Source organism: Mastomys coucha, unplaced genomic scaffold, assembly GCF_008632895.1.
Source record: "Mastomys coucha isolate ucsf_1 unplaced genomic scaffold, UCSF_Mcou_1 pScaffold18, whole genome shotgun sequence".
In the NCBI taxonomy this organism is placed as follows: Eukaryota; Metazoa; Chordata; class Mammalia; order Rodentia; family Muridae; genus Mastomys; species Mastomys coucha.
In genome coordinates this window covers 66,598,924-66,613,064 of record NW_022196900.1, presented here as the reverse complement: position 1 = coordinate 66,613,064, position 14,141 = coordinate 66,598,924, and the positions used below count along the sequence as shown (strand labels likewise).

The window sequence follows — 14,141 nt, the reverse complement described above, 5'->3', positions numbered from 1 at the left end:
CCCCCCCCCCAATTAATGAATTTAAATTGTAACATGAAAAGGACCAACAGCACACAGCACTGGAGAATGAGAGCAATGAGAACAGTGGTTTTTATGCTGTGTTTCTGGTGTGCCAGGCACGGGTGGGACGGAAGTGCTGGAGAACAGTCTGCCGAGCGGTTCCCTGGAAGCCACCTGACCCAGGGCCAGTTCACAGAACCCACTTGTGTCCACTGACTGTCCTCTCTCAGTTAAAAAGAGTTCTGTTTTCCAGGTGTGGTGGCAAACGCCTGTTGTCCCAGCACTAGGGAAGCAGAGGCAGGAGGATTGGAGTTCAGAGCCAAACTACTGGCTGGGGAGTTTGCCTAGCATGCACAAGACTCTGGGTTTCACCCCCAGTGCAGAAATAAGGACAAAACGGTGCTTAGCAAATCAGGCAAGGTGTCAGGTGTCTGTAATTTTTGAACTCTAGAAGTAGAAGAAAGAGGATCAGAAATTCAAGCTCATGCTACTCAGAGAGTTGTAGGCCAGCCTGGGCTACATGAGACCCTGATTATAGAGTAGGATGTGGTAGACTGGAGAGATGGCTTGGCAGTTAGGAGGCTGCTGCTCTTCTTGAAAGCCTGAGTTTGGTTCCCAGGACCCATGTTGGGCAGCTCACAACTGCCTGTAACTCCAGCTCCATGGGATCTGCCTCCTTCTTCTAGCCTCTGCAGGCACCTGGACACAGGTGCATGTATGCACACACACACACACACACACACACACACTTTTTTTTTTAAGATTTATTTTAAGATTTATTTTCAGTACACTGTAGCTGTACACATGGCCGTGAGCTATCATGTGTGTGGCTGCTGAGAATTGGACTTAGGACTTCTGCCGGCCCCGCTAGCTCTGGCCCTGCTCACTCTGGAGTAATTCACTGTAGCTGTCTTCAGATGCACGAGAAGAGGGTGTCAGATCTCATTACGGGTGGTTGTGAGCCACCATGTAGTTGCTGGGATCCAAACTCAGGACCTTCGGAAGAACAGCTAGTGCTCTTATCCACTGAGCCATCTTGCCAGCACCACACACTTTTTAAGAAAAGAAAAAGGGAGTGTACAGCTTGTCCCTGGTCCCTGCTGCTGTATCAAAAAGCCAATGATACAGGAGGCAGAGACAGACCACCTAACCTTCATTTATAAAATAGAGTTGATTTCAGTGTGTTGACAACAGCATGCCCTGAAGTCACAGGCATTGGTGAAACAGACATAGATGTCTCTGTCCCAGCACACTTCACAGCTCAGAGGGAGAGAGAGAATGGGAGGGGAGAAGGTTCTGGAGAACTCAGGTTCCCTGCCTGAGTGACTGGGGGAAGCTGCAGAGAGGACACTGGGAGCCTCTCTGCCCTGAAGCCCTGGGACAAATGAGCACAAGAATTCAGGGAACAGCCTAGGACAGAGGGGGTGAGTTCTCAGATGTGGAAGCTGGGTGCAAGGGGAGGCTGCTGAGGGTGTCCTGTCTCTACCTGCAGGTACACACATGCCTCAAAGTGTTGGTTAGTTTGGGGAAGGGTTTCCAAATAGAGCTATCAAGATCAATTACAAAGACATCCCATGGCTCTTCAGAAAGTGCCATGCCTTTAACACACCAAAGGGTACTTTGGGTATAAACACAGAGCTACCTATTGGAAGTCCAGGAAGGTTTCTTACAGATAATCTAGTGTGACTCCTTGACTGTTTCGGATGCAAAGGATGAGAGTGGTACAGAATCATTCAGAGTCCCATAGCGAGTTCTCAGTGGAGTAGGGACAAGAGCTTGTGCTTCAGGCCTGCTTTCTACGGTTGCACGGAACATTGGGGCCCCAGACTCTTGGCCATCTCTGCTACTCTGCATGACCCTAAGCAAGGACACACACACACACACACACACACACACACACACAGTATGCACATAGTCCTGAACACCACGCACATGCACAGAGGAAACTGTTGATCTGCAGTCTTTCCAAGTATACAGAGGAGGTATCACCTGGTAACGGAAAAAGGGTCTTCTCTGCTGAGAGAGCCTGGGCCAGAGGCTCACATGCTGCCCCGGAGGCATGAGCATGAGTCCAGGCCAGTCACACTCTGGAGCTGTTTTCCTGTTTATACAACACTGCAGACCTAACCTCGAGTCCTTACCTGACACCCTCATGATGTGGCCTGTGGCCTGTGGCCTATGGACACTAGCGGTGTGCCAGCCGTAAGCACCCACACTCCCTCTTGCTGCCAGGTAGACCTTGCCCTTGCTGCTCATCACCATGCCGACCACACTCTAGATCGTTAAACAGATGCACCTGTTCTTTCTGGGGCCTGTTGAATTTTTGCCCATTAAAAGCAAAATTCCAGACAGCTAACATTTAAAACTGGTCCTAACTTGAACTCAGTTTTCTTATTATCTGAGGAGTGGTTCTCTAGGGTCATTACAGTCCAGTGACCAGCCACTTGTTAGCGACTGGCCTCAGAGCCTCCCCTGCGAAGGCCCTGTCACATGGGGACGAATTCAATCACCCATCAGGGACAGAAGAGGCCGCTCACTCTGGGGCCTCCCAGGGCCTCCTAGAAAAACAGTTTGTGAACCAGATAAGGAGGGCTTTGTGTCTGCAGAGAAACCAGCATGTCTTCCCTTTACATTGGAGGCTAACCATTTATTTATTTACTTATTTTTTAATTTATTTGTGTGTGTGTTTAAGTGTACACACCCACATGCCACAGCACACGTGTGGAGGTCAAGGGACAACTCAAAGGATCAGGTTCTCTCCTCCCACCATGTGGGTTCTGGGAACCAAACTGAAGTCGTCAGGCTTGGCAGCAAGTCCCCTTACCTCCGAGCCACCTTGCTGGCCCCAAGTTATGAAATTATGACTACTTGTGCTTCTCTCTTTACTTGAGTACTAGAAAACTCAAGGTCAACCTATAGCGGTGTTCTAAGGAATTTACAGATACTGAGAATACGGCTCACTATCTTGCCCAGTATGTTTGAGGCCTTGGATTTCAACATCCTGCATTGCCAAAAAGTAAACTGAATTTCAAAGGTGCACAGCACCTTGGAGCCCCTGCCCATTTCCTGTCCTGCCCTGTGCTTTTCAGAAGGCCGAGTTCTCTTTCCTTGGTTACTGTTTGCTATTTTAACATGTATTCAAGCTGCTTCAGATCCAGCGCAGAGCAAGGAGGAAGTGTAACAGATGACATGAAACACAGGGCAACTGAGGAGCCTCTGCCACCGTCTAGCAGCACGCTCTTCAGCTCCGCCTCTCCCTACCTGTTCATTAGCCGCAGCCCCACTTCTCCAGTGCAGTCCAGCTGCTGCTCCCATCCCACTCTGTCGTTTCTCCACACAGCAGCTAGTGTGCCGTTCAAGTGTGACTCTGATTGCTACATGAAGTCAGGGATTTCTGAAAGCATCAGACCCTACTCTGGCTTCCTTTAAAAAATAATTTTATTACATTTAAAGTTTTATTTTTATGTGCATGTATACACATATGTACATGTGTGTGGGTTCAAGTTTTCCACAACTGTGCCATGGTGCATGTGTGGAGGTTCAGGTAAAATGGCTCAGTGGGGAAAAGTGTCTGTAGCCAAATCAGACAGCCTGAGTTCAATCCTTAAGACCACATGGTGGTAAGAAAGAATAGACGCTTGCATGTGTGGTCTCTGACCTCTACACAGGCACACCTACCTACACACCCACACCCACACACACACACACACACCTATACACACACCTACACACATACCAACATACCTACACACACCCACACACACACCTATACACCTATGCGCACACACACACACCTACACACAATACACACACACCTACACACACATACCTACACACACTCACACACCTATACACCCACACACATACACACACACACCTATACACACACACAAAACCTACACATATCCACACATCTATACACACAAACACCTACACACCCACACCTATACACACCCACACACCTACCCATACACACCTACAAACACCCACACATACCTATACACATACACACACCCACACACCTACATACACCCACACACCTACACACCCACACACCTACATACACAACCACCTACATACACACACACTCCCCACACACCTATACACACCCACACACCTACACACCCATACACACCTACATATACCCACACACACCTACACACACCCACACACTCACATATACAACCACCTACACACACACACCCCACACACCTACACACACACTTACATACACACCTACACATACACCTACATACACACACCTACACACACCTACATACACACACCTACATACACATCTACAAACTCCTACACAGACCTACATACACACACCTACACACACACCTACACTTCCACCCCCCACACCTATACACATACACACACATCCACACATCCACACACCCACATACACAACCACCTACACACATCCACACACACCTACACACACCCACATACACAACCACCTACACACACCCACACATACCCATATACCAACACCTACACACACTCACACACATACCTACACCCACACACACCTACATACCTGTACACACCACACACACCCACACACACCTACATATACCCACACACCCACATACACAACCACCTATACACCCACATCCCCATACACAAACACCTACACACACCCACCCACACACCCACACACCTACACACACATCTATACACATACATCTAAATACACACATTTACACACACCTATACCCCCCTCACCTACACACATACTTACACACACCCACACATCTATACACACCCACACACCTACAAATACACTCACACCTATACCCCCACACCCCCTACACACACCCACACATACACATATACCCACACATACACATGCACACATAAACACATATACACGAGAAGGGGCTCCAGAGAACTAAAAGCATCTGGAGACTTGGATATGAGCTGCCTTTTCACAGCAATAGTTAGATCACATTGTAGTCGCAGTCGTCATGGTTGGGATGGCCACCCCTGAGGGGTACCATCACCAGGCTGAGAATGAGTTCTTTTATCTCAGTGACTCCAGAATCAAAGACCTGGATGGGAAGTGCTGCCTGCCCCTGGCTGCTGTTGCAGGTCTATGCCTGCTTCTCTCTGGTCCTCCAGAGAGCAAGGCTGGGCACACTGTCCCATCAGTCATACACAGAACAGGAACTCCAAATGAGAAAGAGGATTAAGGAGTCAGGTAGGCAAGAATTATAGCCTATGCCCACCACCCCTGCTTTATAGCTCTGGCACTTTCTACACAGCTAGAATAAAACCCAGCAGCTCTGTCTCTGGTCCATTGCAGCCTCTGCCAACTCCACCCTTGGTGCCAGGCTCCAGACAGTGGTCTTGCAGGTCCTTAAACAAGCCGGGCTCTGTCCCTCCTTGAGGACTTTGAACATTGACTCACTTTGCCTGAAATGCCTTTCTTCCTTTCTCCGGGGCTGATTTGTTGCAGTCCTTCATCTCTCAGGTTGAATGGCAGCTCCCCGGAGGACCTCCCTGCTCCACCTGTCTGTAGTGGGCCACCCTTACTGCAGTTTCACAATGCTTCGCTTGCCTGTTCATTGCTTACAGCCAGTCTCCCATCTGAACAAACCCCACCCGGCATGGAGGCAGACTCCTGATGGCTTCCTTCTCCACTGACTGCTGCCCCTGTGGTGGCGACCCTGGTATATTGTATATTCAGAATAAATGCTTATAGACAGACAGAATGTGCGTACGCTCAAAGCAGGGGATAGGAATAGGAACTCTTAGGGGCAAGGAGGAGCTTGGGTGGTGTGGCTGCTCAAACAGGTCATGTCATTGTGCAGGGCTAGCAAGCCTCCAATAGATGTGTGGCTAGGGCTCAACAGGTCTTCAACTCTAGCCATAGAAACTTCAGGGTACAATAGTGGCTCACCCGGGATTTCCTCAGCCTTGGCTGAGGAGTTACAAAAGGCTCCTGCCTAGAGCTGACTTTGTAGGCTTGGGACCAAGGGTTCCCACAGTCAGAAAGGTCTTATACTTGGGGAGTTAGTACTCTGCAGAAGCTAGCCTGAGATTCCTCCGGATTTTATCTTATTTGGAGGGTGGTATTATGAGTCAGGATCTCACTACATGACTGGCTTCGAACTCACAGCACTCACCTGCCTTAGCCTCCCCAGTTCTGGGACTACAAGCTTGTATCACTATGCCCAACCACAAGTTCATCTTCAAATCTGCCTTGAGTTGTTAAGCCTTCTGGATGACAGTGGATGAGCTCTGGGGGTTTCTACCTCAGGACTCTTAGCCTATACAAGTATAGCCTTTTCTGAATGTCCGAGACACATTGTTCTCCAGGACTCATTTGTCTATCTCTGGGTGTGCCTTCCTGCTCCTACAGTGACTGCTGTCACTTTCTGCCCCAGAACGGACAAGATCACTAGACAGGAAAGGCAAGATCTAGTGTGGGCACTCTCCAGTGTCTCATGAACTGGCACTGACACTGCAATTTGGTAAGTGACTGGGAGGGACCTGGAGGGAGAGGCCTCTACCTCATAAAGCTACCTGGAACATCCAGAAATAGAAAAGGCAATGAATGCCCAGTGGGAGGAAGGACAGGGAGGTAGGAGGGGCAGCTGCTGGCTCAGCTTCCGTGGTCCTGGATGACAGCAGGAGGTGTTTGGGGCTGCAATCTGACCTTGGGGTGCCCTTCCAACCTCCTTGGGCTTAAGAGATTATGGCATTAAATAGAAGCTAACTAAAACACCTTCAGGTGATGAGAACACAGAGGCATGAATAATCTGTATAGCAAACTTAGCAGCTCTTGCTTTGTTTTCAATGATTTTTGTTTTGCAGCAGTTCCCACCCCTCCCTCCTTTGAGATGCCATCTTCACTGTTCCTCTACTTCAGAGCCCAAAGAGTAGATACAAGCTCCTCACAATAACATATGCTTACTGAGCATCTCCTCTGGGTCAGGCACTGTATTAAGCCCTTATCAGCATGAGTTTACTTAATTTTTATACTGATCGTGTAAAGAGTGTATTCTTTTAAGATCTATTTTCTATCTTATGTGTATGTGTGCGTGTCTGTGTATAGGTATGTGCATCACCTGTGTGCCTGGTGCTTCAGAGACCGAGACCAGAAGAGAATGTCTGATCCCTGGAACTGGAATTGCGGGTGGTTGTGAACCACCTAACGTGGGTGCTAAGAATGGACTCTGCAAGATCAAAGTGCTCTAAAAAGCTGAGCCCACAGTTCCATCTCCTGTAGAGTCTGTGTTCTCAAGTCCATTGAGGAAACAGAGGTCCTTTTAATAGAGCACTGACTTGCAAGTCCAGAAGCCTGTCTTCATTTTAACTCCACCGCTGACCTGCTGTGTGTGCATGCTGAAGCAAGTCCATAAACCAGGTGCTTTATAAAAAACGAGAGAGAATTACCAGACGTGTGACTGCCCTCAGGAGGCAGATCTCTTTGAGTTCAAGGCCAGCCTGGTCTACATAGTAAGTTCCAGGCTTGCCAGGGCTATATTACTACAGCACATTGTCTCAAAAAAAAAGGGGGGGAGTAACTACCCACCCTGAATATTAGCAATCACATCTCATAGAAGACGGGTATCTGCCCACCTTATAACTTCAGTCTGCAGGGATGGATTTTTTTTTTTTATTTTGTTTACCATCTAGCATCTAGTGGTCACTGAGACACCTAACGAGGCAAAAGCCAGCCCTAACTCCCACTAGCCATGCAGTCTAAGCTTGTCATGGTGCCTGGGACTCATGCCACAGAGGCAGAAGGAAGAGAATCGAACACAGGATTCAAAGGAAGCAGGCAAGCCCCGTTCCTAAGGTTCCTAAGGTTCCCTCTGTTGCAGGCAACAGGCCCCTGGTGTTGAACTTTGGCAGTTGCACCTGACCTTCATTTCTTCTCAAGTTTGACCAGTTCAAGAGACTCGTAGACGACTTTGCCTCCAGGGCTGATTTCCTCATCATTTACATTGAAGAAGCTCATGCCACAGGTACAGAGACTCCCGCCTCTGCTCTTCCCACTCTGCCCTTCTCCCATCATTAGAGCTCATGTTATAGTTGGAATGAGAAGGAGGGGGGGAAAGGAAGAAGGGAGGACCAGAGAAGCCCAGAACTGGCTTTCCCTCCCATTGCCTCTCCCTCCACAGTCTGCTTTCAACAAAAGCATACAGAACAGAAGTCTGAAGAGGGACATAGTTAAGTGGAGGCTTGGGGAAAGGCAACTGGTTTGAAACCTGGTGTGGCACAAATGAAAATGACCACCCTGTAGCTATTTTTCAGGAGATATGCTAAGATCAAAAGGACAGGACAATGGCTTTTCTGGGTAGCTCATTAGGCTTTGGTAATCCCCCATACTCCTGGGGACACTGCTAAAGCAGATGCCTTCACAGATCTGAGTTTCATTCTAGGTAATGGTAACACCTGGTCTGAGGACCACACTTGGAGGAACAGGGCTGTAGAACAGCTCTCTCTTACATGATAAGTTCCTTTCCAGCCCTAACCATGCCATTACCACTGCTGCCACACAAGACACCTTATTCTTATGCTAAGAAGTTGAAACAATGAGACAAGCTTTCTTCACAACAGATGGACAGACTTTCCTTCTAGAAATATCCACATCTTGGTCCTTGAACTCTGCAGGATAATCAGGCATATCCCCATTTCCCCGCCCCCATGGGGACTGAAGCCTTAAATTTAACCCCAGTCTCAAACTCAAAGCTCAAAGAAGGCTTCCACAGTGGAGGGGAACCATTGCTCACTTGCCTGTATATGCGGTGGGAGAGGTTCTCTGTGTCCTTGTCACCTGGGACTCTGTAGGGTCCATGTCCTAGTCAGGGCCCTGTGGAAATCGGGTGAATGAGCATCCAGGCTGCATTATCTTTGCTGACTTGCCCACGAGTGGGGATCACAGGGCTCTCTGATCGTTTCTACCCACATTTGGCCGTGTGGTGCACATCTCAGTGTGGTCTGTATCCTTGTGTGGTATTCAAGTCCTTGAAAACAGGACCACCTAGATTACTTGTTGAAAATGCATAATCCCGGGCCCCAACCTAAGCCTACTATATTTTTATTTCTCTGCACACAAACGCCTGAGAATTTTCAACTTAATACTGTGTTCATTTGACAGGCAGCTTCCATTCTCATTCACAATTAGGGGAAAATTTAAAATATCACAGGGTAATAAATATGTGGATATGAGCATGCTCTCCTCTGTAGTTTTATGCATATTTAAACTTTTCCATAAAATATATTTTCAAAGAATGGCTTATGCACCAGACAGTGGTGGTACTGGCCTTTAATTCCAACACTTGGGAGGCATAGTAGGTGGATCTCTATGTTCAAGGCCAGCTTGGTCTACAGAGTGAGTTCCAGTATAGCCAGGGATACAAAGAGAAACCCTGTCTCAAAAAACAAAACAACAAACAAACAAACAAACAAACGAAGGAAGGAAGGAAGGAAGACAAAGAAAGAGGGGAGGAGGGAGGGAGGGGAGACAGAGAAAGAGAGAGAGAGAGGTGGAGAGAGGTGGGAGGGGGACAGTTTAGGCAACAGGAGCTCCAGTACATGGCAGTGAATCTCTGTAAGAAGCAGCCCTGGGCAGTCCCCTGAGATCTGTAGTCTCCATAGCAGAGAAGAGACAGGGCTATGACATCTCAGAGATGACTTCTAGAGATTAGCCAAAGCCAGTTAGGTTCTGGGGTGGCACTTCTCAAACTTTCATAAGGTCACCTGGAGATTCTCTTTGGATGCTGGAGGGCTGGGGTGTGACCAGGGAAAGCCAGGGCAGCTGGCCTAGGGACTGCACTTCGAGGAACCAGCTTTCATTTCCAAACGAACAAGTTCCTAGCTGTAGCAGACTGGGGTCACCCTAGCACTGGCTCCTGGTTCTGATGCCTGATGCGTTTGTTCTGAAGTCAGACCCAGCAAGTCTCACCCTCTCCAGAATTCGGACCCTGTCCACCCACCTGAGCCACTGAGAAAAAGCTTCCTATAACTGTCACCTCTGGGTCTTGCTCGCCCACTGCAGACAGTTCTTTCTCCCCATCTCCTGCTCTGAGATGCTTGCTTTGTCAGTCAGACAGAACTGGATGTGAACTTCAGAGAGAAAAATGTGTCCACCAATCCTAGGGATGCCGGAGTCTGTAGCCAAAGCCAGTTGGTTGGCTTTCCCGTGCTTTTCCAGGTAAAATGCAGGGGCACACGACACAGTGGGATGAATGGTCACAGACTGGGTTTTAGACCTGGGTACAGGTCCTGCTCCATCATGTGTTGACCATGTGACCTCAGGCAACTTCCAGACTTGTTTCTCTACTTCAAACATAAAAGAACAGCAGCTGCCTTGCAGAATCACTCAGCTGTATTGAACAATCTCTTGTTCTGTGCTCAAGCCCATGCTGGACCCAGGGAGAGAGAAACAAGAGCCTCCTTCCTGTAAGAGCTCACCTTCAGAACTGAAAGGCATTAAGGAGCCCAGGACCTAGCTTGAGGGTTACAGGACTCCATCACAAGATCTAGGCAGAGGGATGAGAAGCGCAGATTTGCATTTTGGGAAGAACACTGTGGTAAGAACTAGTTAGGAGAGGAGAGTTGTTGAGATTGCAGAGCAGTAGGTTTTGGTTTTGTTTTTGTTCTGTTTTGTTTGGTTTCAAGATGGGTTTTTCTGGTATGGCCCTGGCTGTCCTGGAACTCACTCTGTAGACCATGCTGGCCTCTGTAGACCCTCTGGCCTCTGCCTCCGGAATGCTGGGATTAAGGCATGCAGCACTATGGCCCAGCCAGAAGAGTGGTTCTTAAACTGTCCAGTACCTAAGAATCATGGAGGAGGGTGTGAAAAGACACACTTAAGAACCTGATCCTAATGGCCTAGAGCAAGACTGGGAATCCCTGTTTCTAACAGGGGTGGGGGTAAGGATGGGGACCATGAGGAACAGGGAGAGGGTGGAGGAGGTGAGGGACCTGGGACCTCACACCGAGATAACTGCTGCTGCTCTGACCTTTGCTTCTAAATTTGATTGAGGCACCCACAACCTCAGCATGTGGAAGGGGTTCCACTCTCATGCCACCTGAAATAGGCTGATTCTTCCCCTCACAAAGCCCCACAATGGTTCAAAGGCACATGAAAGATCAAGAGCCACTTTGTCCAACTATCTCTCATTGAAGACCCAAGGACTGCCAGTCAGCTGCTCCGGTAGTGTTTCGTTTCTGGTAACCTCCGTATGGCCTTACACTTCATCTCTGAGGGGAGACTTGGCCGATTTCTCCCACAGAACACTGCTTTATGAGGCTTTCTGTTAAAAGTAAGTAGGGCTTAGACTCCGGAACTGTTCAGTCACATCTGTGGGGTTGCAGTCTAACATTCCTCTTGCAGATGGCTGGGCTTTTAAGAACAACGTGGACATCAGGCAGCACCGGAGCCTCCAGGACCGCCTGCAGGCAGCACACCTGCTGCTGGCCAGGAGCCCCCAGTGCCCCGTGGTGGTGGACACAATGCAGAACCAGAGCAGCCAGCTCTACGCAGCTCTGCCTGAGAGGCTCTATGTGGTACAGGAGGGCAGGATCTGCTACAAGGTGATGACCTAGGCTTAGGGGCCTGGGGAAGAGCAAGGGGATTGGTGTCACGGGGCAGAGGAGGATTTCATCCCAGGGACAGTGTTACTCCACTACTTCTTACACATGTAACCTGGGGAATCCTCTCGCCTCAAAGCCTTCCTGACTTCTCTTTTGCAAAATGAGATTGGTCTTTGCCCAGCACTGTGTGAAGTGGTGCCCATGAACATGCTACCATTTGACCAGAAGTGCAAACTCCTGGCTTCCTCGGCATCCAGTGTCTGGCTTTTTTAAAAATTTGTTTGTTTTGTTTTGTTTTGATACTGGGTTTCTCTATATAGACCTGGAACTGTCCTGGAACTCACTCTGTAGACCAGGCTGGCCTCGAACTCAGAAATCCGCCTGCCTCTGCCTCCCAAGTTAAAGGATTAAAGGCGTGCGCCACCACCGCCCGGCTTACTTATTTGAGACAGGGTCTCTCTACATAGATAGCTCCAGCTGTCCTGGAACTCACCAGGCTGGCCTTGAACTCACGGAGATCTACTTGCCTCTGCCTTCCAAATGCTGGGATTCAAGGCATGTACCTTCATACCTAGCCTTTAGTTTTAATGTTTACAATTACATTTGAATTTGTCTTGCATGCATGGAGGGGGAGGCGCACGCATGCTACTGTGAGTGTGGGGGTGGGGGTCAGAGGGTAACTTTGTGGGAGTCAGTTTCTCATTTCACCAGGTGAGTCTTGAGGACGAAACTCAGGTCATTGGGCTTGGCACCAGGCAAGCAAGTTGGGGAGGGAAATTTGATGAGAGTATGGGAAGTCAGTGGGCAAGGTGTGAGGCACACTAGGGCAAGACCTGGGTAGGGAATTCAGCATTTAGAGGGTCAGGGCCTGGTGAGATCACCTTTATCCCAAGGCCAAGGAGAGCCACAGGAAGGTTCTGGGCAGGGGAATCATGGTCTGATCAGGTCTGTACTTTGGAAAGATCGTTGGTGTCTATGGAGGGAGGACAGAGAACAGCCAGAAAGGACAGAAAGTGTGACTCTTGCCCAAATCGGGTTGAAGAGGACTGAGCTGGGCCGGGGGTCTAGACAGCCAGGGGTGGCTCTGTAGAAGGAACTCAGTGTGAGGGCTGATGTTTCAAGAAGAGCTTATGGTTTGATCCCCTTCTCCCAGGCCTCTGTCATTTTGCCTGTGTTTCCCCTCCTAAATTCTCTGCCCAGTCTTAGACTGTAGAGACTGTTAGTGCCACTCTCTACAGTTTCCCCTGAATGACCTGACCCACCTCAAGGCTGTAACTGTCCTGTGTTGACAACTCCCACGTAGATATCATTAGCCGAAATCTCTCAGCCACACCCCAGACATGACAGGCATTGTAAGGTGAGACCTGAACCTGATGCCCGCCTCACCTCTCTTGCAGGGTAAACCTGGCCCTTGGAACTACAATCCTGAGGAAGTCCGAGCTGTTCTGGAAAAGCTTTGCACTCCACCTGGACACGTGCCTCAGCTCTAGGGCACTGGCAGGAAGGTTCCCCAAGCTTGGTAGTTCCCCACACCAGTACAGATTGTCTTTTACCTTTGACCTGTGTTCCCAGATGAATTATGTACGAGCTCATATTTTTCTGATCTTAAACAAATAACTACCAGGGAGGCAATGCAGCTCACAGCACAGACTGTTACAACCAGAAGTAAAGCAATACTGAGCTGTTAGCAGAATTAAGTTACAGCTCCGCACTGCTCCCACAGAGGAGGCCAACCCAGTGTGTCCACCTTCTGGTGGGAGGGCACTCACGCTTGGCTGGCAGACTTCTGAAGTGTAGTGACTCGTGAAGATGACGTCAAGAGCTCAATCCATTTGATCAGTTTTGCTACTCATAGAACCAGTCGTGTAAAATACTGGACTGGTTGTTTAGTACCGAGCGAGGGGCGGGCATACTCTGCTTGAAGGAACCAAAGACATCAGAAACACTTTTCTGGCCGAAAGATTGAAATCCATTGATATTGTTGGTGATAGGTGTTTCCACGGCAACATATAATCTAACTCTACTCCCTCTATCACCTTGGAATAGATTGCACAGAAATTTGGCTCTCTGGTACTGACGCAAAAGCTTTATAACTCTAACTAAACCGAATCCCAGACGCCAGCAAAAGCTGCCGTGTAGGCCCTGTTGTGACTCTGTCTTCCTGGCTCACAGTCTCTTACTGGTCTTTTGTGTTAGATGGCATTAGACTGATGGGTAGCCATGGCTTTATCTGTCATGTCTGCTTCTTCTTATATTTGTGTATGATGGTCACAGTGTAAAGTTCACACAGCTGTGACTTGATTTCTAAAAATGTCAGAAGATGCAGCAAGCTAGCAATTAAAATCTGTCAGGCTATTTTTGAGTGGCTCCAGTGTGATCCTTATGTCTTTTCTGACCTGTGTAGGCCTGCTCTGTTGTTCTTTCTGATAGCCCACGTGTAATGTAATCAGCGAAGGCATCAATTGCTGGAAGGACCACGTTTCTGGAGGAAGAGCACTCATATGTGGTGCCCGCCAAACATATGGTCTTGTGAAGTGTTGTGGAAGGGACCTAGCTGTTTGCATCACAACAAAGTACCTTTA

The 14,141-nt window shown here is 48.7% G+C and overlaps 1 protein-coding gene across 3 annotated transcripts in view; it reads left to right on the top strand.

Annotated features, from left to right (window-relative positions):
* Window positions 1-13,912, top strand: part of Dio1 (iodothyronine deiodinase 1) — a 16,110-nt gene extending 2,198 nt beyond the window's left edge. Inside the window, exons 2-4 of one of the 3 annotated variants that reach the window (XM_031376833.1) lie at window positions 7,839-7,982; window positions 11,360-11,559; window positions 12,957-13,912. In XM_031376833.1, coding sequence (XP_031232693.1) covers window positions 7,839-7,982; window positions 11,360-11,559; window positions 12,957-13,049 — 437 coding nt within the window. In that variant the 3' untranslated portion in view covers window positions 13,050-13,912. Of the gene's footprint in view, window positions 1-7,835; window positions 7,983-11,359; window positions 11,560-12,956 lie in introns of all 3 variants that reach the window. The other 2 variants (XM_031376835.1, XM_031376834.1) reach the window with 2 other exon arrangements.
* Window positions 13,913-14,141: the final 229 nt, after the last annotated feature.